Source organism: Pan paniscus, chromosome 11 (assembly GCF_029289425.2).
Source record: "Pan paniscus chromosome 11, NHGRI_mPanPan1-v2.0_pri, whole genome shotgun sequence".
NCBI classification, from domain to species: domain Eukaryota; kingdom Metazoa; phylum Chordata; class Mammalia; order Primates; family Hominidae; genus Pan; species Pan paniscus.
Genome location: NC_073260.2, coordinates 41,041,461 through 41,065,191, shown reverse-complemented (window position 1 = coordinate 41,065,191; position 23,731 = coordinate 41,041,461). Strand labels below are relative to the sequence as shown.

General features: G+C 46.5%; 1 protein-coding gene across 1 annotated transcript in view; it reads right to left on the bottom strand.

Moving 5' to 3' along the window:
- GABBR2 (gamma-aminobutyric acid type B receptor subunit 2) overlaps nt 1-23,731 on the bottom strand; it is a 422,753-nt gene that overhangs the window by 105,312 nt on the left and 293,710 nt on the right. Inside the window, exons 8-9 of the mRNA XM_003820625.6 lie at nt 12,596-12,656; nt 699-779 (exon numbers count right to left, since the gene is read on the bottom strand). Of these exons, the coding sequence (XP_003820673.4) occupies nt 699-779; nt 12,596-12,656 (142 nt within the window). The remainder of the gene's footprint in view (nt 1-698; nt 780-12,595; nt 12,657-23,731) is intronic.

The following is a 23,731-nucleotide window of genomic DNA, read 5'->3' as shown; positions in this document are numbered from 1 at the left end:
ACTCATCCACCAGCCCACCCACCCATCCATCCATCCATCCACTTGATCAATTCATTTTGTCATTAAATACCACCAAGTCTCCAACACGCGTCAGACCTTGGCTGGTGCCAGGAATTTAAAGTTAAATAGGATCCAGTCAGGGGCTCATAGCTGAATCACCTAGTAATATCAATGTAAAGTGACAGTGGCCATAAGAGAGGCAGAGAAAAAAGACTGGAAGCAAAGAGAAGGGAGTCATTAGCTCAGTTGGATGGCAATTAAGGAAGATTGCACAGAAGAGGTGTCATTTGAGCTGGTTATAGAAGCTGAAGAGGAGTTCTCTAGCAGAGGAGAAGAAATAATCTTCTAGGAAGAGCAGCAGATAGACAGGCCTTATTGCCAACCCAGTCAAACCCTTTGCCAGAGGAGAAGATAGACCTAAATTTAGCAGGGCTACATTTAAAAAGAATTACTCCTGGCCATCCAATGGTTTAAACACCTCAGTGTGCACTTCATACAAACGCTAGTGACCCATGCCAGGTGCTGGAGCCCATACAAGTGATTGGAGCCCTGTGCTCAACGATTGAGTGTATGTGTTGAGGATGTTCCCTTGACCCCATGAAGCCAAGGATGCTGAGCTTGTCCCTAACCCTTAGACAATGTCCAGGCTTGGGAGCAACTGGGCAGACCCCTTCCTCTGAGAAGCCCACCTGCCTTACCTTGGAATCTGATGGTGTCATTGATGATCTCCAGTGTGTCGGCCACAGCGTTGTACTCTCCCACCTTCACCTCCCTGCTGTCTGTGGGGAGCAAAAGACAGTGGCCAGTTAGACTGGGATCTGGGTTTGTGTCTGGGTGCTCCTATTCCAGGCTCTTGCTCCCCTCACAGGCCCTGGATATATTCTTGCAGGCTTCCCTTTCTCCAATGCCTCTTCTGGTTAGAATCACAAAACTTCTAACCTGATCTAGGCTGGAACATTCTCTTGTATTGTCTCTGTCTCATCAACTGGTTGTCCATCCTTTGCTTCACACCTCAAAGATGGGGAGCCCAGGCTCCCTACAACTGTACTCTGTCTGGTACCAAGTTCTTCCTGGTCACTGAGCTGAAATGTTTCCCTGTAACATTCCCCCTGCTCAACTGGCTCTGCCCTCTAGAACCACACAGACCATTTTTGCTCCATCTTCCCTAGGATAGGCCCAGATACTTGAAGACAAAGACAGGTCAGTCTGCTGATACCACCCCCCAACTCCTCTTTACAGAACAGCACTTCAATCTCCCTGCTCCCCCACCCCAGCCCCTCCTTGGGCCACATTCCATAAACTCAGTCTTTCTGTAGAGTGTAGATCCAAGGACTGACCAGTGCACTTTTGGCATGATTTGGTCAGCAGCAAGTAGAGGCCACCATCCCTTCCCTCATTCTGGAGTTCACATTGCTATTATATGCATCCTTAGGTTGAATTAGCATCTTTCAGAAGCCACATTGCTCTGCTGTGTCATACTAAGAATAATCTCCCACTGCCCTTGGCTCCTTGCACTTGTTCAGTGTGTTTTTAAACCCAAGTGGTGCATTCAAATTTGCTCTCAACCTTCTTACAGTTCTTGGTGTGTTTAGTTCATTGTTTTGGTCATCGTCAAGGATAAAGATGATGAGGACTGGCCCAGAGTGGTGGCAGAAGAAATGGAAATGGGGATCAGATTTAAGCAAGGTTTCTTTTTTCCAGGTAAAATCAGGACAACTGAGTGATCAAATGGGAGATGAAGAAGAGGGGGACCAAGGTCATCCAAGGTTCTGGTGGGGATGAGGAATTTCAGTTCCCATCTCTGAGCAGGGAACCCAGGAGGGGTTCAAATACAAGGGGAAGAATAATGAGTTCCATCTTGGATGTGCTGAGCCTGGGATGCCTGTGGAGCATCAAGGCAGAGATGCTCTTGAGTCTAGAGCTGAGGGGAGAGGTGTGGCTGGGGGGCGAGCAGGAGTCATCGGCATGGAAGATGGGAATCGGAGTTGGAGGCAGGAATGAGACCCCCAGGGAAAGTGAGCCAAGTGAAAAGAGGAGAGCATCAAGTGCAGACTCTGGAGGAGCCCTGACCCCTGGGGTGGGCAGAGCAGAGACTGGGAAGGGGTGACCAGGATGCAGGAGTAGGGTGTTGGGAGGGAGTGGGCATCTTAGAAGCCAAGGAAAGGCACACCTTCACCGTGGAGCTGGCTGCAGTGTCACATGCCACAGAGAGGCTGGGAGAAGACCCTTGAGCAGGGTCTGAGGATCTGGCATCTGGGAGGATACCAGTGAACATGGATGAAGCAGATTTAGGGAAAGGTTGTGGTTAGAAGGATGGAGCAAGGGGCAGTGAGTTTGAGGGCAGAGATAGGGCACTCAGGGAAGAGCAGGCTTGAGAATGGTGGGGAGCAGGTAGGAAGGGCTGGGGGTACTGACCGAGCCTCTATAGTGTGCTGGATCAGTGCTATTTTATGTACATTTTCTTGCCTAGCTAAAACAGTGTGTGGAGGAGGTGGTCTCAGTCCCACCTTAAAGACAAGGAGACGGAGGCTCAGACAGCTTGTGGCTTTGCCTAGGGCCCCAGTGGTAATAAGAATAGAGGCCAGACTCAAACCCTGGACATTTTCCATAGCCCATGCTTTTCCCTGACATGGGGGTGCCTCGATGGGATTCCTGAGAGGTGACAGTTTGTGCCGAGTGCCCACTTCATGGACCACCTGTGCCTCCTGAATGTGGGAAGCGCAAAGAGGAGGATCGTCCACCCATCCCCAGATGAAGGCCTCTGTGAAGTGCAGGCGGGTCCCTTCCAGAGCTGCAGACCCTGGCCAGCAAAATGCCTGGAGTTTATATAGGAATTCCAAGGCACACCCTGAGGAAGTGCCTCCTGGGGCTCGAGCTCTAAGGGAATTTCTTTGCAGAAATGCAGGTGCACTGCTGGCCCTTAGAAACATTCAGAAAACAGAACAGGGAATCCCCTGGGCCACACTTCTGCCTGTGTTCCTCTGACCGTGGGTGGTGGAAACAGGGGCTGTAAAAGTCACTTCCTTCTCCCCACAAGGGTCCTCGCCATTTAGGGGGCATCACACTGAGCAAGCGGCTGTTGCTTACCTGGGTCACCCGGCCCCTAAATGTCACATTAGCAGAATCTGCTGGGGGGCTCCAGCATCCCTGCTTTGGCCTTTTGAAGTCCTGAGCCCTGCAGATGCCCCAATCAGGTCCTGCTGCTCAGAGGAGGCCCTGATTTATTTATTTGAGGCAGGGAGGCAGCGCATGAAATATGCAGGTTGATCAGAATCAATCATCAAGAGTGGGGAATGGTGTGGCTGGCACCCCACCGCACCCCGGCCACACAGCCCGCCCCTCTGACTCACATACGCTGCTGTATGCACCGTCCCATGGCACTGAAATAATACTCAGCTTCCCACCGACCGTAATCACCATAATCTCTCCCTGGGGGCAATGTTGGAGGCTCACAGGCGCTTCACAAGTTCCTGCATTTAATGCTCATGGCAAACCATGAATTGGGCATAATTCATCCTGGTCTAAAGAGGCAGGAGGAGCCTCAAATAGGTTAAGTACCCACTCAGAGCCACGTGCTCAGCAGCGACCCAGTGGGCAACTGAACATGGGTCTCCTAGTTCTGAATTCAGCATACTTTTACCCCCATACTGAGCAGGGCTGCCAATCATTCAGCCCACATTTGTTGAGTGCCTACTGCATGCCAGGCTCAGCTCATGGTATTTCATGATAAAGCATCTCTCAAAAGCAGCACTGCAGGTGGTGGGAAGTTAAAGTCATTCCCATGTCCTCAAGCCAGGTGGCCTTGGACATCCTGGATGCTGGAGAGATGTTGATACTAAATCCTCTAGTTTTATCATTTCATTCATTCATTCAACAGACATTACTGGACACCCATTACGTGCCAGGCTCTGGGCTAGGGGCCAGAGATATAGAGATTTTTTTTTTAAATCACAATTTCAGATCTTGCATGACTGTATCTGTAAACTGGGAAGTTTAGAATTGATAAGAGGGTTAAAGACGAGAATATATGCCAAGTTCCTAGCTTGGAACCTAACTCACGGTAAGTGTCCAATAAATTACGGTTATTTTATTCATGATGAAAGTAACTGTGGGCTCTATGTGAAGTTCCCAAGAAATATCTTCATATATTCTTCCTGCCATCTGTTCCTCACCATGGTTCCTCCACTTGGGAGGTGGCTTTCCCTCCCTTTAACAAGTTAACCTGTCCAAACCCTACCTGCCTCTTCCAGGAAGCCTTCCCTGAGTACTGTTCCTCCCCTCCCAGTGTCCTAGTTGCTGTGGACTCAGGGCTCTGTGCATGACAGCTCTTCATGTAGAAGCCATGTCCTATGTGTGTCCAGGGCTTCTGATTCCTGCTGGCTAGCCTTGCTTCTGTTGTCCCAGGCAGTATAAGGTCTCATCCCCTGCACTCTGCTCAGGGTGCCTCCTGGGTCTGCAGATGGAAGGACTGTGTCCCCTGTATTCTTGCATTCACCCACAGTCCAGCCAGGTGGTAGCCATGACAGGCACACAGCCCTCTCAGCTTTTAACTCTTGGGCTTGTTGTTAACTCCACTGTGCAAACAAGGTCAACCGGTCTATATGTGGATATGTCTATATCCAGTCTGTATCCAATCTTATTTGGGGTGGGTGTAATAACTGCCAGGGGTAGACTTGTCTTCTCACTTGGTTCTGGCTCCAAATTGGGGGAGTCAGAATGTGTCCTTTAGAATTTGATTGTTGTTGAAAACACGCACACTGAGACACAATGTATAACTCTGGGGTATGAAACAAAAGATGATCTTGGCTCAACAAAAATAAAAGATTCTATAAATGTACTCAATTCTAGGACACCCCCTCCCAAACTCAGGCATAGAAAAGAGCTCTGAGCTAGAAGACAGGAGCCCCCAAGCTGGTGCTGGCTTTGCGGTCACTCTGAGTAGCCCTGGGGAAGTCCCATCCCCAACCTGGGTCTTGCTAAGTGAGGGGGCTGCATGGGAGATCTCTGTAGCCCCAAACTCCTGTTCAATGATCCTGCAATTGCTTGGAAATGTCCTCCTCATTCCAAGCTAAAACCTGCTCTGTGTGACGTCCCCTCATGGGTCCTGGGTCTGTGCTGGGGCCCCAGATCACTTCGGCTCCTGCTCCTGACCATCCTTCAGACTTGGAACCTGGCAACCATGGGCCTCAACTCTGCTCTTCCCCAGGATGAACAGCCATTTCTCAGGAAGTGATTTTTCACTTCCACCCCATCCCAATCTGCTCCCTCTCCCTCTCCCAGCATTACCTCTCAGCAGCATAGAACAGAGATAGACTTTGTGCTCTACTGTCACAAACAATATGCTATTGCCACATTTTTCATAAGTTTAGTTAACTGACCTTTGTTTTGAGATTTTTAACAGGCTAGGTGGACATTGGCCAAATACCCTGGGGTACAGTAACTGCCAGGGGTAGATGTGTCCATCGATCTAGGCAAACTGGCCCAAGGACAAGAGCTAAGTACCTGAGGAGACCCAGGTCATATGCAATAGGCTGTCTACCCTGGGAGCACTTTTTCTCTTCTTCTTGGCAACCTCCCTCAGGTCCTTCAGAATTCATCTTGGGGCCGGGTGTAGTGGCTCATGCCTGTAATCCCAGGACTTTGGGAGGCCGAGGTGGGCAGATCATGAGGTCAGGAGTTCAAGACCAGCCTGGTCAACATGGTGAAACCCCATCTCTACTAAAAATACTAAAATTAGCCAGGCATGGTGGCACATGCCTGTAATCTTGGCTATCTGGGAGGCTGAGGCAGGAGAATTGCTTGAACCTGGGACGGATGTTGCAGTGGGCTGAGATTGTGCCACTGAACTCCAGCCTGGGTGACAAAGCAAGACTCCATCTCAAAAAAAAAAAAAAATTCATCTTGGATCCCACTGCTCTCAGATATCCTTCCTAGATTCTGCCAGGTAGACCTGAGTGCCCTCCTCTGAATGCCCACAGCTGCCTGTGCCATCACTTATCACGCATCACACTTTGCTGTTGTCTGTGTCTGCTCCTCATTGCACTGGGTGGGCTGTGGGCTCCCTGAGGGCAAGGATTGCATCTTACCCCACTCAGCCCCACCAACCCCCATACCCAACCAGTGCCAGCCAGCACCTGGCAGGTAGGGGGTCACTTGCTAGGAGTGACAGGAAATAATTGTTGAGAAACTTCAAAAGCACAAACCTTAGGACAAAAACCAAAAGGGTTTATCTACATCAAAATTAAGACTTCTGCTCAACCAGGACTTGAAGGTAGTTTGTAGACAAGCGACAGAATGGGAGAAGATACTTGCAAAGCCTAAAGCCAATAAGGGATTGATACCTAGCTTATGTAAGGAACTTCTGCAGACCAACAAGAAAAAGACAGTAACTTCAAAATAAAAATGGTCAAAGGGCTGGGTGCGGTGGCTCACACCTGTGATCCCAGCACTCTGGGAGGCTGAGATAGCAGGAGGATCGCTTCAGGCCACGAGTTTGAGACCTGCTTGGGCAACATAGCAAGACTCCCACCTCCATGAAAAAAAAAAACAAAAACCTAGCCAGGCATGGTGGTGCATGCCTGTAGTTCAGCTATTTGGGAGGCTGAGGAAGGAGGATGGCTTACACCTGGGAGTTCAAGGCTGCAATGAGCTATGATTGTGCCACTGTACTCCACCCCAGGCAACAGAGGGAGACCCTGTCTTTTTTTTTTTTAAAAAAAAAAAAAAAGAAAAAAGATCAAAGGATCAGAACAGACAATTAACAAATGACTAATAAGCACAGAAAGAAATATCCAAACTCATTAGGAATCAGAGAAATGATACTTAAAGTCACAATATGATATTACTTTATACTTTTAGACTGTCAAAAAATGAGGGATCCAGGAAATCCCAAATGTGGGTGGTAGGTAGGGACACAGGAATCCTCTGCCAGTGGGTGTGGATATGGGCATGGCCATTCTGCAGAGCAACCTGGCAGGTTTTGGGCATGTTCAATGTGCACACAGATTCTGACTCAGCAATTCTGCTCTTGGAAACCTGTCCTAAGGAAATTCCCAGTTGGGTCCATAAGGGAACATGTATAAGGACATTTATTATTTGTGAGGGTGGAGAGTTGAAAGTGACCTGGGTGTCCGTCCCAGGGGCCTGGATGGGTGAAGTGATGGATGCACCCCACCATGGCTCCTGCAGGGAGCAGGGAGGAGCCATGCCTAGAGGCACACCCAGGACCATGGAGATGTCTTTAGAAACAAAGTGTTGAGTGGAAAAAACAAAAACAGAACAGAAAAGATACCTAAGCCAGTGGCACTGATGTACATAGCAACAAGCATCTTGCAAGCACACACACAAACACAATATGGGGTGTTTGCCTTTCCTTGGGGGAGGTAGGAGTGGGATATGGGAATAAGTGAGGGAAATAAGGGGGATAAATGGACACACAAGAGGGACTTTCATGGACCAACGACAATGACTGCCCATGAAATGAGGTGTGCGAATTGTGTCCTAAAGAAGCGCGACTGCACTTTTCTCAAGAAATTCCTCGGGGGAGAGTGTAAATCTGGGGTCACTGTTAAGACTGCCCAAGAGAGAAGGAAGCCAACAGTTGTTATGACCCTTCTCTGTGCCAGTCACCGAGACAGGAACATCACAGTCTCACATCATCAGGTTCTCAGTCACTCTCAAGGCAAGGAAAATGATCATCTTTTATTTATTTACTTATTTTTAACTGAAATGAAGGCTCAAAGAGACCAAGCTTCTTTGCCTATCTGTCAATGATCAGGAATGTCTGCTTCAAGCCTATATACTTTCCACATGAGAGGGAATGAGTTCCCCATCACTGGAGGCATTCAAGCAGTGGGAATGTTGTATAGGAGAATCAGGGCTCCCTTCAATATGGAGAGTCAATGGCTCAACGAAACCCAATACCTGTAAAATATGCTGTCTTTTGGGCCACCTTTCTTAGGCTCCCTGAAAGGCAAATCCTGGAACATGAGGGCTGGGAGGTGTCAAGGCTAGGGTCAAGCTGGAAAAGAGTCCACATTCCCGTGTGTCCTCTGGTTCCTGCTTGTCCACAACCCTGCTGGTATACCCTGAAGGATTATGGACTATGACTTCACTCTTTAATTATATCAAGTTGAGTGACAGTCTGACGAAATGGCCTTTCCAGACCCATGACTTGGTGAAGCGAGCTACAATTGCAGGCCTTGACAGAGGAAAAGGTTATTAAAAATCAGCCTCAAGAGTCTCAAAGTAGGGTCAAACTAGCCCTGAAAGTATTCTAGTAGGTTCTGGGAAATAATCTTCCTGCTTTCATAAGCACTGGCATTCGGCCAGAGAGATTATGAAGCCCTGGAGGATCGGGGACTGTATCTTATTCAACTTGGTTTTCTCCAGAGGACTTGGTAAAGCGCCTGGCAGATGCTCAGGAAATGCGCACTGAATACAACCGTATCTGTTACCCTGAAGACCAAATGGTAATTAATGTCTGCAAATGGGAAGGACAAGTCTCCCTTTCACTAGGTACGTTCTGAATGACAATTATGTCGTTAGAGTGAAGGAAGACCCCTTTCCTTCAAATCAGGTGCCAAAATATAAAACTCCGAAGCCTGAGCCCTTTATGTTGCATAGAAGCAGTGTGAAATTCAAGCACATTATCATTCCCCGAGATTCTTACAAATAGGCCTAATGAAGGCAGGGTCGGTGAGTTGGAGCGGCAGATGCTGAGTTTTCTCTAAGAACAGCATAAACAAGGCTCTAATCACGGCTTCACTCAACTTCCTTCCCTGCTGCAAATTCAGAGCCATGTTTAGACTTCGGCAGTAACATGGATACTTTTTTTCTCTTAAGGGGAAAAAAGCCAATTCTCTAGTATTCATCCTCATCTACACGTGGTGTCGTGAAAATCAGCCATGGCATCAGGGAGGAGCATGGAACCTGGAGATGAAAGGGGTTCAGGGCTGAGGTGTGTGCCCAATAGGATGCTAATACCTGCCTTACCTACGGCCAAGGGTGGCTCCCTAAGTATAGCACCTGCCTGAGATGAGGGGAAGAAGGCATGCAGTTTATTTGGAAGGTGATCCTAGGATGCACTGTTAGTGGTGTGGGGAAGTGAGGCAGGGAAGGGAGCCAGGACAAGGTGCATGAGTGAGCAGGTTTCTTTGTGGGCAACCGAGGCTCAGTCCCACTGTGGGAGCTCTGGGAAAAGAGCCAAACACACCTGGGAGTTGCCTCACCCAAGGGGAAAGGATGCTGGGGTATTTATCCTCCCCTTCTCATCCATCACTGACACAGGGCTGCTCCTGGAGGCATTAACTCCCTGGATGGCTCATCGCACAGCTTGGACGGCCTATTCAGTAATCCATCCTGGTAGATAAGGCACCTCTGAAACCCTTTACATTTGGAAAACCAACTGTTGTGTTGATACGCACATGCCCCCTGCATTCTGGTGGCTCATTTCAGTCCTAAAATAACACAAGGTCCTTCTATTGGAGCAAGAGGATCTATGTCTGTTTGAAAAAACATGTAGGCCAGGCGCAGTGGCTCACGCCTGTAATCTCAGCACTTTGGGAGGCCAAGGTGGGCAGATTGCAAGGTCAGGAGTTCGAGACCAGCCTGGCCAATATGGTGAAACCCCATCTCTACTAAAAATACAAAAATTAGCTGGGCATGGTGGCACGAGCCTGTAGTCCCAGCTACTCGGGAGGCTGAGGCAGAAGAATCACTCAAACCCAGGAGGCAGAGGTTGCAGTGAGCCGAGATTGTGCCACTGCACTCCAGCCTGGGTGACGGAGTGAGACTCCGTCTCAAAAAAAAAAAAAAAAAAAAAAAAAAAAAAAAAATCATGTAAACAGGAGCATCTGGCCTTTATTGAAAGCCCAGCTGTGACCCTCAAGAAAAGCTGGACACAAATGCAGAGAGGGTGAGGGGAGCACACTTGTGCCTGGGTGTCCGTGGGAATGTGCAGAAGAGCAAGCTGAGGTCCAGTCCCAGCTCTGCCACTAGCCAGCTGTGTGTCCCTGGGAGACACTACTCATCCCTGGACCTCAGTTTCCCCATTTATACCATGAATTCTGGAATGAGATCATCGCTAAGGCCCTGCCCTGTATCACCTCCTAAACATCACTAAGTGCAGGGAGCCGCTATTAGGGGTAAATGGCAGACAAAAAAGCAGCCAGGGGGTTTCAGCACTTCAGGGAAACCTGAATTTGCCCCAGAAAGGTGTCATAATGTTGACAAGGTGCTAATCATAACTGCTACTTACCTGCTGAGAAAAAATATATATATATACATATATATAAATATATTGTATGTATAGTTAAATATACACATACTTTCTCATTTAGTTTTTCCCATATTCCATGAAGGTAGTTAGGATTATACTCCTATTTTACAGATGAGGACAATCAAGGCTCAGAGAGGCGAAGTCGCTTGCCTGAAATTCTACAGTGAGGAAGTGACTGGATCTCGGGTGGGTCGACCCACAAAGCGCAAGCTCTGAACTGCTGTTTGCTGTACTGCCTTCCTTATAAATCCAGATATGCCTAAATAGTGACTGAAGCTGGTGTTTAAACCTAACGTATGAAAAAAAAAAGGCAATACAATTGGCATGCACTGGTAGCTGTGATCAGCCAATCCTTATTTTACAAAATACTTTCTTAGAATGATATAATTTTGAGAACTGGAAATGAGACAAGAGAATTTAGTTGCAATCACTCAAAAAAAAAAAAAAAGTAAGTATCTTTGCCAAGATGCTTACTTTGTTCAACCAATGAAGAGGTAAAATTTAACAAATGGAAAAATAATTACGTTTGCCTAAAATTACATCTTTTGTGCACGCCAGAGAGCTGGCACGCGTTTCAATTACCTGCCACAGAAAGACGAATGGGTATGTCTACAAGATTGCATTACAGAGCGATAGCGCTGAAGAACACCTCTCCTGATTGATCTGAATCCTGGTGGGATTTGTCTGAATGAATCTGAATAACTCACTTTAATTTCTTGCTTTCCCCTGGATGGCGCTGGGATCTGCTCAAAGTGAGTGGGCACAGCAGGCACCACTCTTGTTTCTGGGTTTTCCAGAAACACTTGGCTGCTCAAGAACACTGTATTGATGAGAGGTTCATCTAGTCGTTTTGGCTAATCACCCCGCTAATGGCTGTACTGGTCTGCCTCAAGGAATGCCCAGCCCTGTTCCTCAAGGATGCTCCTCACATGGCCCTTGTCTGCACCTCCGTTTTTTCCTCATCACACAAAGAAATTGGTCTGGATGGTTTCTGAGGCCCTTCTGACAGCAACAGAAAGTTCAACGCATGACCCGGTTTCTTCAAAAAATAAATGTTCTGTAAAAAGTGGTGGGTTATAATAGATGAAAAGAGACTAAAGAGATACTTCAAGCAGATGCAATGGGTGGAATTTGTGTGGATTTTCCAACAAATCATCTGTGAAGACATCTTTGAGATGATCAGGGGATCCACACAGACTGGGAAATTAAACGATATTAAGAATTGTTTAATGTTTTAGGTGTGATAATAGTACTGTGATTATATTATAAAACCTCCCTATCCAAAAAAATGCATACTGAAGTATTTATAGAATGAGATGAGATCATGTCTAGGAGCTGCTTTAAAACACTACAGCAAAAAAAGGGGGGATGGGGTGAGTCAAAATGAAAGAAGATTGGCAAAATGTCGATAATGATTGAAACTGCCTATTGGGCACATGGGGGTTCATGATGCTGTTCTCTCTACTTTAGAGTCTGTTTGAACATCTCTAAAATCAAAACCAAAAACAGCTGGGTGCCACTGTTGCATGTCTGTGGTCCCAGCTACTTAGGAGGCTGAGGTGGGAGGACTGCCTGGGCCAAGGAGTTTGAGGCTGCAGTATGCTATGAACGCATGTGTGGATTGCCACTGCACTCCAGCCAGGGCAACATACTGAGACCCTTTCTCTACAAAAAACACCCAAAACCCCACAACAATGCAAAGGTCCTCAGAATACTAACTTAATCCCCACCACTCATAATCTCATAAACCTTTTAGAGTCATGCAGGAAGGCAGAATAGGCCAGGGAAGCACGGTTATCCCTAGGGATCCATGGAGGATTGGTTCCAGGATCCCTTGAGGATTCCAAAATCCCCCAACGACCAAGTCCCTGATATAAAATGGGGTAGTATTTGCCTATACACTACACACATCCTCCCATATACTTTAAATCATCTCTAGATTTCTTACAATGCCTAATAAAATGTAAATAGTTGTTATACTCTATTGTTTAGGGAATAACGACAAGGAAAAAAAAGTCTGTATGTGTTTGGTGCAGACGGAATCATCCATTTTTTTCCTGAATAGTTTCAGTCTTCAGCTGGCTGAATCAACAGACGTGGAACCCATGGAGATGGAGGGCTGATCATGATGCGGCTGAGAAAAAATATTCCAAATAGGTTGAAACTAATGTTTTCAGAAAAGCGTTTTCAATTGGCTCTGCTTTCTTTTACCTGGAACATCACACTTGCATTCCTTTTGATGTATTATATTGCATAAAACAACATCCCTGAATCTAAATTTTATCAGCTAGAAAGAATAAGCATCAAAATGCCTACCTTGAAATTGAGTAAATTTAATGGTCCCCATTCTCTCCCCGTTCCGGAATACAACTTGACCCTAAAAACAAAACAAAACAAATCAAACAAGAATAAAAGAGAAATGTCACATTAGCCCAAACGCCACTGATCTCACAGCAATTCATTAACTGTACAATGCGATTATTAATACTGGAGGAAAAACAGATTCCCGCTGGACCACAGATGAAAATCAAACTAATTGTTTTTAAATTGGTTGTGACTTTATCTGGTTAATTTGAGGAGAACAAAATCAATAATGGAACTAACACATGTGAATTGAAGCCAAGATAAGCATCATCATGATCACCATGACTATTAATTAAACACCCACGTGTCCGTGCTGTAATGGGGACGGCGTCTTCTGGGATGCTGGAAAGATGACGGCCAAGGTGAGGCCCTTTGGGCCCGGCCCTGACTCCTCTCCCTGCACCCCACCCATAAAGATATGGGGTATTGCTGAGTCTGCTTGGCTTCAGGACCAGAAGGGTGCTAGAGGTCTGTTGGTATTTCTTATTAGGAATAGAGAATGTTTTTCTAAGTTTTTCCTGAATGGTGACGTCAGTCCCAATTATAACCAAGCTATGGTGCAGCAAAAAACTAAGCTTCTTGAGCCAGCGAGAACTGACTAGTGTCACAGGCAGCTGATTGCCCCTCATTAGGGACCTTGGGGGCTAAACATAGCGTTATCTTCTGCATCTGCCCTGCTGGCTTCCACATGCTTGGCTAAATAAACCAGGAATTTAGAGATGGAATGTCATCTCTTCTTTCTGATTTATGGCCCACCTAAAATTCTGCAGCCATACGAGGAAATTGACACACACTATATCACTGAATCTTCATGCCAAACGTAAGTGATAAGGGGATGACCCCCATTTTGCAGATCAAGAAACTGAAACTGAGAGAGGTTATGGACTTCACACAAGGTCATTGTAAGTGAGGCTGCTGGGATTCAAATGCAGGTTTAATTTTAATGTCCATGCTACTTCACTGTAGCATGTTGCTCTTGATCGAGAAATAAGTTTCTTCCTGTCTTTTCATTATTGTGAAATTAGGGAAAAGAAATGGTTTTAAAGGTATCCTGCTTTTCTCTCACTGTTATGCTTTTGTGTCATCAGGCAACAGCACAGACAATACTCTGGGTTCCACCGAAGTCTTGGGAGAAAACCCCAGGAAGCATTTTTCCTTAGGCGGAAACCTAAAGACTGAAGCCCTGCAGCTTCCAGAATAAAGGGGGATCGCTCAGCCTGATCCCAGAACGAGAAACACCTTCCAAGGCCACCTGGACACCTTTTTGAAACCCTGAAGACAGCTGTGAGTAGTATCAATTTGAAACTAACGCCCACCGAATTCTATATTCAGGTGATGGTAAGCAACTCCCTGGAGTGTGAAAACACTTCAACCAAGGTGAGACAGGAGCTGTGATTTTTATTTTGAGGGACAATTGAAAATCACAAAACACCTTCTAAAAGGATCATTTTTATGTAAATGGACCACTTTGCCTGAGTGGGAAAGGCTGTCTACAAGGAGAAATTTTTTTTTTGTCTGACAGGATGGAGATCTCATTTACCAATCTTCTGCCAAGCTTTGAAGAATTCCACAGGTGTCTAGATTTAAAATGTGCACAAATTCTGCAGACTCTTTATTAGTGAAATTACAAAGTGTGTGGAATGGTATTCAAAGCTTCCATGTAATGATACAGGAGTGGGGGTGAGAAGAGCCTTCCTTTACTTTGTGAACAAAACTAGTCCACCTTTGAAGCAAGATCTGTCATATTTTATTTTACTAAATATAACTATTTTTTACTAACAGGAAATCCTCCCATCTCTTTGATTTCTCCTTAATTTCTCAGGTGGTACAGTGGAAGTAGGCCAGCGTGTCTCACAAACTGGGTTCAGTCCTCTCTCAGGCAAGTTCCAGAACATCTCTGAATTATGGACCAAGCACAGGTCCTGGTACAGGACAGGTGCTCAGCAAATGGCAGTAGTAATTTTTATTTAAACATGTTTAATAGTGGGGAGCTGAAATCAAAAGATGTTCAGCACCAGAGAGCTTTCCAGCCCTTGGGAAGCGAGTTTCAACTCTCAGGTGATTTCAGCTGGCAAAGTGGAAACCACTGGGCCCCCAGCCCACGATGTCTTCATCTCCCAGAATCATCAGCCCCCAAATGACTGACTTCCCAAACAACACGAGACACTGTGCATTCTGCCTACCGATGAGAGAAAGTAGAGGGCTTCTGTGACTGGGGTGACGAAGTGCTGATGGAGACACGGATGTGTAACTGGCTATGTTGAGGGTCTGCATCAGGGTCACCATGGCATCTGTTGGGTTTGACTGGTGAAGCCATCCCTGCTACCCTAAGTACTGCCGACTGGATAGGAGACCACTGTGCCAGCTGAGACAGCCTTGACAAGACCAGGTATGAGGGAGGCCACAGGCCAGTCAGGTGGTTCTCAAGAAGTTCTGCCCAATAGGTGTCCCCCTTATTAAAAGGTGGTCAATTTACAACATTCCAAAAATATTTACCTACTGCGTGCTCAATACCCTTCTAGGGACTGATGCCTGCTCTTGGAGAGCTTTTTATTTGATTAGGAGGGATAGCAGAAACAAGTCCTCCAATGCTTAAGAAATTTCAGTTAGTGATGAATGCTATGAGAAGATCAAAAGGGTGATGGGAAAGGGAAGTCATTTTTTTATTTTTTATTTTTTTGAGACAGGGTCTCGCTCTGTTATCCAGGCTGGAGTGCAGTTGTGCGATCTTGGCTTACTGCAGCCTCCACCTCCTGGGTTCAGGCGACCCTCCTGCCTCAGCCTGCGATTACAGGCACACACATCATTACACCCAGGTAATTTACTAGGGGGGCTGCTTTAGTTGGGTAGTTAGGGAAGACTCCGCTCAAGACGTTATAAGAGAGCTGAGACCTATCTGGAAAGAAGGAAATATTCTAGCCAGAGGGAAAAGCCAGGGCCAAGTCCCTCAGGTGGGGAAGAGCTTGGAATGTTCAAGGAACAGAAAAGGCCAGCATGGCCGGAACACAGTAAGGGAGGCAGGGTGGTGGCTGGGTGGTGGCAGATGCATAGGTGGACAGGGGCCAGGCCACATTGCCCCCGGAGACCACGACAAAGGGTCTGGACATGACTCTAAGTGTAATGAACAGCGATGAGGGTGGGGAGGTGAAGCGGAGCAGCCTGTGATGTGATTTCAGGTTGGAGAAGATTGCACTGTCTGTGGGGTACAGAATGGATGGTAGTGTGGCAAACGCGGAAGCAGAGACTCTGGAAGCTCTGGCTCAGTAATCCAGGTGTGAGAGGATGGTGGTTTCAGTGAGGCTGGTGGCCAGACTCTGTCCCTCCCCAGCTCAGACTGCATGGCAAATGTAGCTAAGCACCGAGCCCAGGGCAGCGCCTGTCTTCCGTTTGACTCCTCTTATCCTGTGTGGTAGATGCCAGGGGTGCGCCCAGACACCCCGCTCAGGATGGAGGCCCTCCTCCCCAGCGGCTAGCATCTGGCTCCTGTTGAGATGCCTTGCACCCAATCAGAGCTATGTTAGTTCAGGTTATGTCCCCTCCCTGGGGGCAACCTGCAGCTAGCAGTCAGTGTGAAGGGTCATGGATCTAGCCCTGCTGCCTCAATTCAGGACAGCTGTGAAGGACCATGGAATCCCGAGGTCCCCTGGGATTGGCTGAGCTCATGATTGCCACTGCATCACATTTTGACTTCTCCCGCGGCCCAACACTAATTGGCTTCCTCCCTTCCAGCTTCTGTTCCTGAAAACATATCCTGATAAACTTCCTGTATGCAAATCTTTGTCTCAGAGCCTGTTTTCTGGGTAACCCTGTCTCAGACACCCTGTCATCAAAGGTTGCTGGGGCTGGCTCTTTCTTGCTACCTGAAGGAGCTGAGCAACAGGGCATGGTGGGAACAGATGGGGCAATGCTGCCACTAGATGCTTTCAGAGCCACCGTGGCCTGCAGTTCAGCCAGGGGAGCCAGGCCAGCTTCAATTCCTAACACCCCAGCTTGAGCTGGAATTTTTTTTTTTTTTTTTGGTTTCCCTCCCACAAAGGTTGCACTTCTCCCAGCACATGTAGTCTTTATGTAGAGATAAATGTCATGACTCTCCTTAAGCTTTTGTCTTGTGCAATTCCAGGGCTGTAACAGAATCATCACATTCATTCGAGACCAATCCAGGTGATGAGTTAAATTCTAAGGCAAGGGAGTTTGGTAACTCTGGCCGGGGTGGGGGCTGATAACCGTCTGGTGGCTCACAGTTCACACTCACTCTTCTACACTCTCCTCCTTGTGGCAGGGACTGGAAGCCCTGAAACCACATTTCCCAGAATCGCCTGCCAGCTGGTTTCCATTTAGGGAAGCGGTCATGGGAGATTAGAAAGAACGCATAAGCATGCATGAGGGAAAAGCTTTTTTTTTTTTTTTTTCTTCCTCTGCTCTGGTTGCAGCAAGGGGAGCTACGAGCGACTGCAGGTGTCTGTAGGGCCCAGCAGCTTCTGATTCCTGAACCGCTGGAATGTGGGGGCCCCTGGCTGCATGCTCAGTGGCCAGAGATAGGGCCCCAAAAATAGCAGAAACAGCAGCAGCAGGAGCCTCGGAGGCCTGTCTACCTGGGCTTTCCCTCCATTATCTCATTTGTATTCCAAATCTGCTCTGTGGTCATTTTTATAAATTCCCTGGAAGTAAGATCTGGTATCAATCAACATCCAGTCAAGAAAACAAAAACCACTTCAGGCATTTCAGGGGCAATGGCAACATCACTTTCCTTTTCATTCTTCCTGCCCGAGGGGCATGGCAATTTTCTGAAGAACTGTATCTGCGATAACAGTCTCTACCTGTTTTCCTCCACCATCCCTTCCGACAAAGTTGTAACCAGTTCCCTGTATGAAATCTCCCTCTGAAATGCCTGAAATGGTTTGTGTTTTCTCCACTGGATGGTGATTGATAATGGATTCTAACTTTCAAGGAGTTTATAAGAATGACCACAGAGCAGATTTGGAATACAAATAAAATCACAGAAGGGAAAGTTCCAAGTGGATAACTTATAAGGATTTTTTTTCCCTCTGAAAGAGATGTTGCTAACGTCAAAGAAAGCAGTCTGTTTCATTAAAGTCAATCCAAACTAATAATTCAGGTTTAATTGGGAGCCATAAAGCTGCATTTTCTCCTTCAGCAAAATCTTCAGAATGTATAGGGTAACTTACGGATAAAACCCTAAGTTTTGGCGTTTGCCAACAAGAGTAAATATTGCCATCCATGTGAGCTTGGATGCTCATTGAGCATTTCTGAGCATCAATTCTTCTACTTGAAAAATAGTAAGAACAATACAAATTTCTCAGGGTTGTTTCTGAGAATTAAAGAAGATAATTATGAAATGAGAATAGCCAGGGATGGGGCACAGCAAGGGGTAACTTATTGTAAAGGGTAACTGTTATTGTAATGCCTTGAGTTAGTAAAATCCCATTTTTTTTGTTTTGTTTTGAGACAGGGTATTGCTCTGCTGCCCAGGCTAGAGAGTAGTGGTACAATCATAGCTCACTGAAACCTCGAGCTCCTGGGCTCGAGTGATCCTTCCACCTCAGCCTCCCAAGTAGCTGGGACCATAGGTGCTTGTCACCGCAACCAGCTAATTTTTAAAACAATTTATTTGTTGTTGAGATAGGGGTCTCAGTATGTTGCCCAAGCAGGTCTCAAACTCCCGGCCTCAAATGATCATCCCACCTCGGCTCCCCTGAAAAGTGCTGGGATTATAGTTGTGAACCACTGCACCCGGCTGCAAAATCCCATCTGCTGTCAGTTCAGAATCCCCAGAAAAGTTAGTGGGGAGTAAAATGGACACTAAGGATTCTAGAAGCCAGTAGGATTTAACAGCCTCCTCTTAGAAAAACTAATTCTCTGTTTTCATTGTTCATCTTTAATACTTAACTACTAAGCATGAGTAAAATTCACTCCAACAAGTTTATGAGTCTTATAGGTTAAGCCCTTTGTTGGGGCCTCTCTTTTTTCCTTCTTAAATTTCACAGTGGAAGGCAGAGATACTCTCCCTGAGAACATGATCTGGTGTAGGGTCAGAGAGGCAAGAAGGGGAGCTTTCATGCTTCAGCCAGTGTTACAGGCAACGCCTGGGCAGGGGCGTGAAGCTACTCTGAGTGAAGACTCGCTGGGCTCAGCCTAATATTCTGGAGCCCTGGGCCTACTGAGGGACAGTCTCTGCAGATCACAGTGTACTTAGGGAAGGATTTTCTTCCTAAATATGACTCTAGACTGCACTCTTATCTCTGGGTTGTCGAGTGTGCCTTTGGGAGGTGTGAGCATGCATCCTCACTGAGGATTTGACTTGTGCTGTGAGAAATAAGATCTGTCCTGACACATCACACTGGCAGGAAAATGTCTTAAGTTAATGGAGGTTGAAGGGTGTTAGGGCTCTGAAAACAATACTCCAAAAGGAAGGCCTCAGAAGTCTCCTCAGAAGCCAAAGTTTTTCTCTGACCTTCTCCTGGCCTCCTGTCCCTCAGTCCCTTGCTCCTCTGGGGCCAATCACAGAAACTCCAATCCCTCTTCCCCAAAGCGGGTCAGAGAAACTAGCCATAAAATGTAAAATATTACGCCAGTGTTCCCTCCAAGTTTCTGTGTAAAAACTGGCTATGAAGAAATCATGTAACTTACCTTATTTGACTGTAGGTCATGCGACCCCCATTCCGGAGAGAGCCCTGCGCTTCCAGAAGGAAGGAATGAGTGCTCAGAGAGGTCAAGAAGAACCTAGACAGACAGGCCTTGCTGGGTTCCCCACTCAGTCTATCAGCATTGGATCAGAGCCTTTTAGTCCAACCACATTCCTACGCGGCTGTCTAGACTTTATTGAATCTAAGCATAAAAATAGACAATTTCCCCTGTATCTCTGGGTCTTCATTCTGAAGGCTCCCATGTATATATATTAAATAAATGTGAATGCCTTTTCCCCAATTGGAAGTTGATTTTCCAGTGAGCCTTCAGACAGCCAAGGGGAAAGCTCTCCTAAGGCCCCTACAAAGACCATGGGGGACCCTGGTAAGTTCTGTTGCAGGGGCCAGCACATCAATGTCTGTGTGAGGGATCCAAGCCCATCGTGGACTGTTCTGCTGCCAGCCCTCTTCCCAGGACAGCACTGGTCTCAAAGAAACAATGTAGACTTTGAGAAAACACTGGGGTTAAATTGCTTGTCAGGGGTTGCATAAAGGGTGGAGATCTGCATGACACAGGCTTGAAGGAGAAGGTGCCCTCTGTTTCCACAGGGATGGTAGGATATAAAAGAGAGAGAGAGACAAATAATTGAGTATATCCACCCACATGTTCTGTAAAGATTAAAAAATATTCTTTTTTTTCCTTTATGTCCCCTTGAGCTATAGAAGAGGCCACATTTTGTATACAATTTAAAATATTTTCTTACACCAAAAATTCTTTTGTTAGACACAAGCCTTCAGGAATGTTTGATGCATTCATAGAGCCTAGAGCAGTAGGTTTGCAGGGAACTGAAAGAAGGAGCAGAATGGGAGGTGGGGTCTGTCCCACTGCCAGCCTTCGGGGGGTGGACAATAAGGATGCAGGGGCATCTTTCTGAGGGACCATAACCAGACAGCTCAGAGGGTGCAACTAGTGACCCTCCACAAAGCATGTGGTGGCCTAAGGTGGGGCTGTGTGCAGTGGAGGGAAGCGGGGACCTAGAGAAGATGGCTGGGTGGATGGCCCAGGAAGGGTGGAGCAACTCCCTCTCTTTCCTTCCACTTATTATGATAAGAGAGTCAGGCTTATTTAGAACAACAAAATATCAGGTGTAAATGAATGTCTAAGAAGTACAGGAAAAGTGAAGTAAATTTTAATACAGACACATGATGAAATATTAGGATACGTGCATTCAATCAGCAAGTCCTGTTGGGCACCTATGATGTGCCAGACAGGCACCAGATCAAACAGTGAGCAAAATCAACATGGTCCTAGATTGCATGAAGTGTAGGGTCTGGTGGAAGACAGAGACATTAAGCAATAAACACACGGATAAATAGAGGATTACAAACTGTGATCAGTGACATAAAGGAAAAGAGCAGGGCTCCAAAAGAGAAAACTACAGGAAGACCCTAATTTAGACTGGAGGCCAAGGAGGGCCTTTCCAGGAAGGTGGCATTTGCACTGAAACCTGAAGGAGCTGGCTGAGCCAAGAGCAAGGGGGAGAATATCCTGGAAAGAGGAAATTGCAAGTGCAAAGGTCCTGAGGCAGGAAAGAGATTGGGAAATCCAAGGACCTGAAACAGTGCTGATAAAGCTGTAAATGGTCATTGAAGAGCAGCTGAGCAAGGAATGTGACTGGCAAGGTGGACAGGTGCAAGGCCACGCAGAACCTTACCAGCTATGCCAAGGATGCTGAGCTTCATTTTGAATGCAAGAGGAGCCACTGAAGGGTTTTAATGAGGGGGTGACTTGATCTAAGTCCTATAGACTTAAGTATTATATTATAAAAGTTATCAAAGGTTAGAACAAGTGATATTCCAATTGTGCCAGTCGCTGGCTAGCTGTTGACCAAATTCATTTCCTTTTCCTCCTAGGCACATGGCCAGACTAGGTTTTCCAGGCTTCCTGACGGTTGGGTGCGGCCATGTGACAGTCCTACCAATGGAATGTGGGTGGGAGGGACATGGTACTCCAGGCCTGGACCATGAAAACCTCTCACAAGTTCCTGATCCTTCATGCTTCCCTGTTTTCCCCCCTGTCAACCAGATTGATAGGATCTATCGGAGAACCCTGAGGCCTAAGGAACAGTGGGGACATGAGACAGAGGAGCCTGGGTCAACGAATGATCACGTGGAAAGGCTAACAACCAGAAGGACCCACTTTGGACTTTATATAAGAGATAAATAAAATTTTACTGTGTTAGTCCACCAAGATTCTCAGATAACTCGGTTACAGCAGCTAGTGTTATTTCTCCTAATACTATAATGAATTAAAAAAGTAAAAAACAAAACAAAGGATAAAAATTGTATATACAGTATACTCGCAATTATGTAAAAATTACTCCCACAAAGTAAAAACGTTAACACTGGTTGGTCCCGGGAGTGTGATTATCGCTTTTTATTTTTACTTTTTAATACTTTACCTATATTCTATAATAAATGGGTATTATTTTAATAACAAGAAAACTTTATTAAAAACTTTTTAAAAAGATGTGATAAGGAGGCACATTTTACCGGCAAAAATAGCAATATCATCAGCAATAAACTAATACTCCCTCTTGAAATAGATTAATTTTTTTACTATTTTACTAATAATTTTACGGATTAATTTATTTACTGTTTTATCTGTGCAAACGTAAGCCCGTTTCCCTCTCAAAGTCGAATAACAAAGAGAGCAATGAACAAGTTCAGATTCAGGCTGAACTTGGCCATTTTCTGGGAAGGGAAGCTGGGGCAAGCGCCTTTTCATCTCTGTGCTCAGGCTTCCCTCGGCAAAACGTGCAGAGATGATATTGTGCAAGCTACTTTTAGCTTTGCTGAAACATTTGTGTGCGTTATTTAAGATTTTTTCCCCTGGGGTTCTCCTTTATTAATAGATATTCAACAACACCCTCAATGGAATGAGGTATGTATGATGATCTCCATTTTACAGATGAGGAAACTGGAAACTGAGAGCCGGAGAGGTCAGGACTTTGCCTAGGGTCACATAACGAGTAGGCAAAAGGACTGGGACCCACCTCAGTTGTGTCAACTTTAAGCTCATGCTTCTAACAACATGCCATTCTCCCTCCTGTTTGCGAGAAGGAGTCATTGATCAGAAAATGAGCTCTCTGCAGGGGACTGGAGTAAGTACCACGTGACCTTGGGCTAGAGGGATGGTGTGTGAGTGTAGTAGGAGTAGGCAGAGGAGGAGGAAAGATAGGTAGTCAGGGATGTGTTGGTTAATGTTTAACAGCTGGCTTTTTGGGGAGAAGAAAAAAGAGCTCTGATGTGTAGTGTTTGCCAATTTCCGTGGTGTAAATACACCCACCATGGTAGATTTCAAGCTATCAATGATTTAACAGCTGGCTCACAAATTCCTGATAATTTAACAACTGGCTCTCAGCTCTCTCTGGAGCCTGCAGGAGCTGGCTCCAGCACACCCGTAACCAAGCCAGTCCTCTCTGGCTTCCAAATTAAGATTGTGAATGCAAAATGCCCTGTTTTTACCTGCACAACTGGGTGATAATCTCTTCCCAGAAACAAGCGAGGAGGCTACAAATCAGAATGGGACTAGCTGGAGAGAAGGGGCTTGTGCCAAATATTTACCTACTGTTTCTCAGCTCCCAAGCCTGCCCTCTCTATCCTGCTCTGTGATGCTAGGGCCAGGGCTCCACAAGCCACATCTCCCAGACTCTGTCCTGTTAGCTTCCGCCAACAGGAGGCTCTGAGGTAGAGTGGAAGGGGATGATGGGGACTCCCTGCTCTCCTGTTCCTGTCAGGCAGGGTCCTGCCTCTAGCTTCTTCCTGCGCTTTCAACACCAGCCCTGCTATGTCCCTTTGAGGGGCCATCAGACATCGGGCAGACATGCCCCTCTTCAGACATCAGAATACTAGCTGTGCAGGGCTTCTCCTCTGAGCTCCTGCGTTCTGAAAAGCTCATCTCTGTCCTTTCATTTTCCTAGCCCTAGGGGCAGTAGCTGTTTCTTTCTGCAGCTGGTATCCGTTGACTGCTTCAGTGCTCCTTCTGTACTCCTTCCTCCTCCCATCACCTATTAAACAATTCCTTGTATTAAATCCCCTCTGTTTGAAATGCCTAGAGTGGCTTCTGTTTTTCAGACTGGACTCCTCCTCTCCATCTACCATGTGGTTTTGGGACTTGGTCCTCCAAGCACAAGCCTCCTATGTTAGGTCCCAATTAAAGTGGCCTCCCCTGTTCATGTCCTCTTTGGCAATGGCAATGCTCCCGGCTCCTTCCTCCACACCCTGAGCTGAATATGGTAATTGCCTCCTGCCGGATGAAGCTTCCGAGGGCAGGAAAGTGCTCTTTCCTCTTCATGGGCTGGGAAGAAGCAGGATGCAGGACTATTGGTTACGTTGCATTGAGTTGAGTTGAGTTGAATGGACTGGGTTCCCCAGTGTTGGT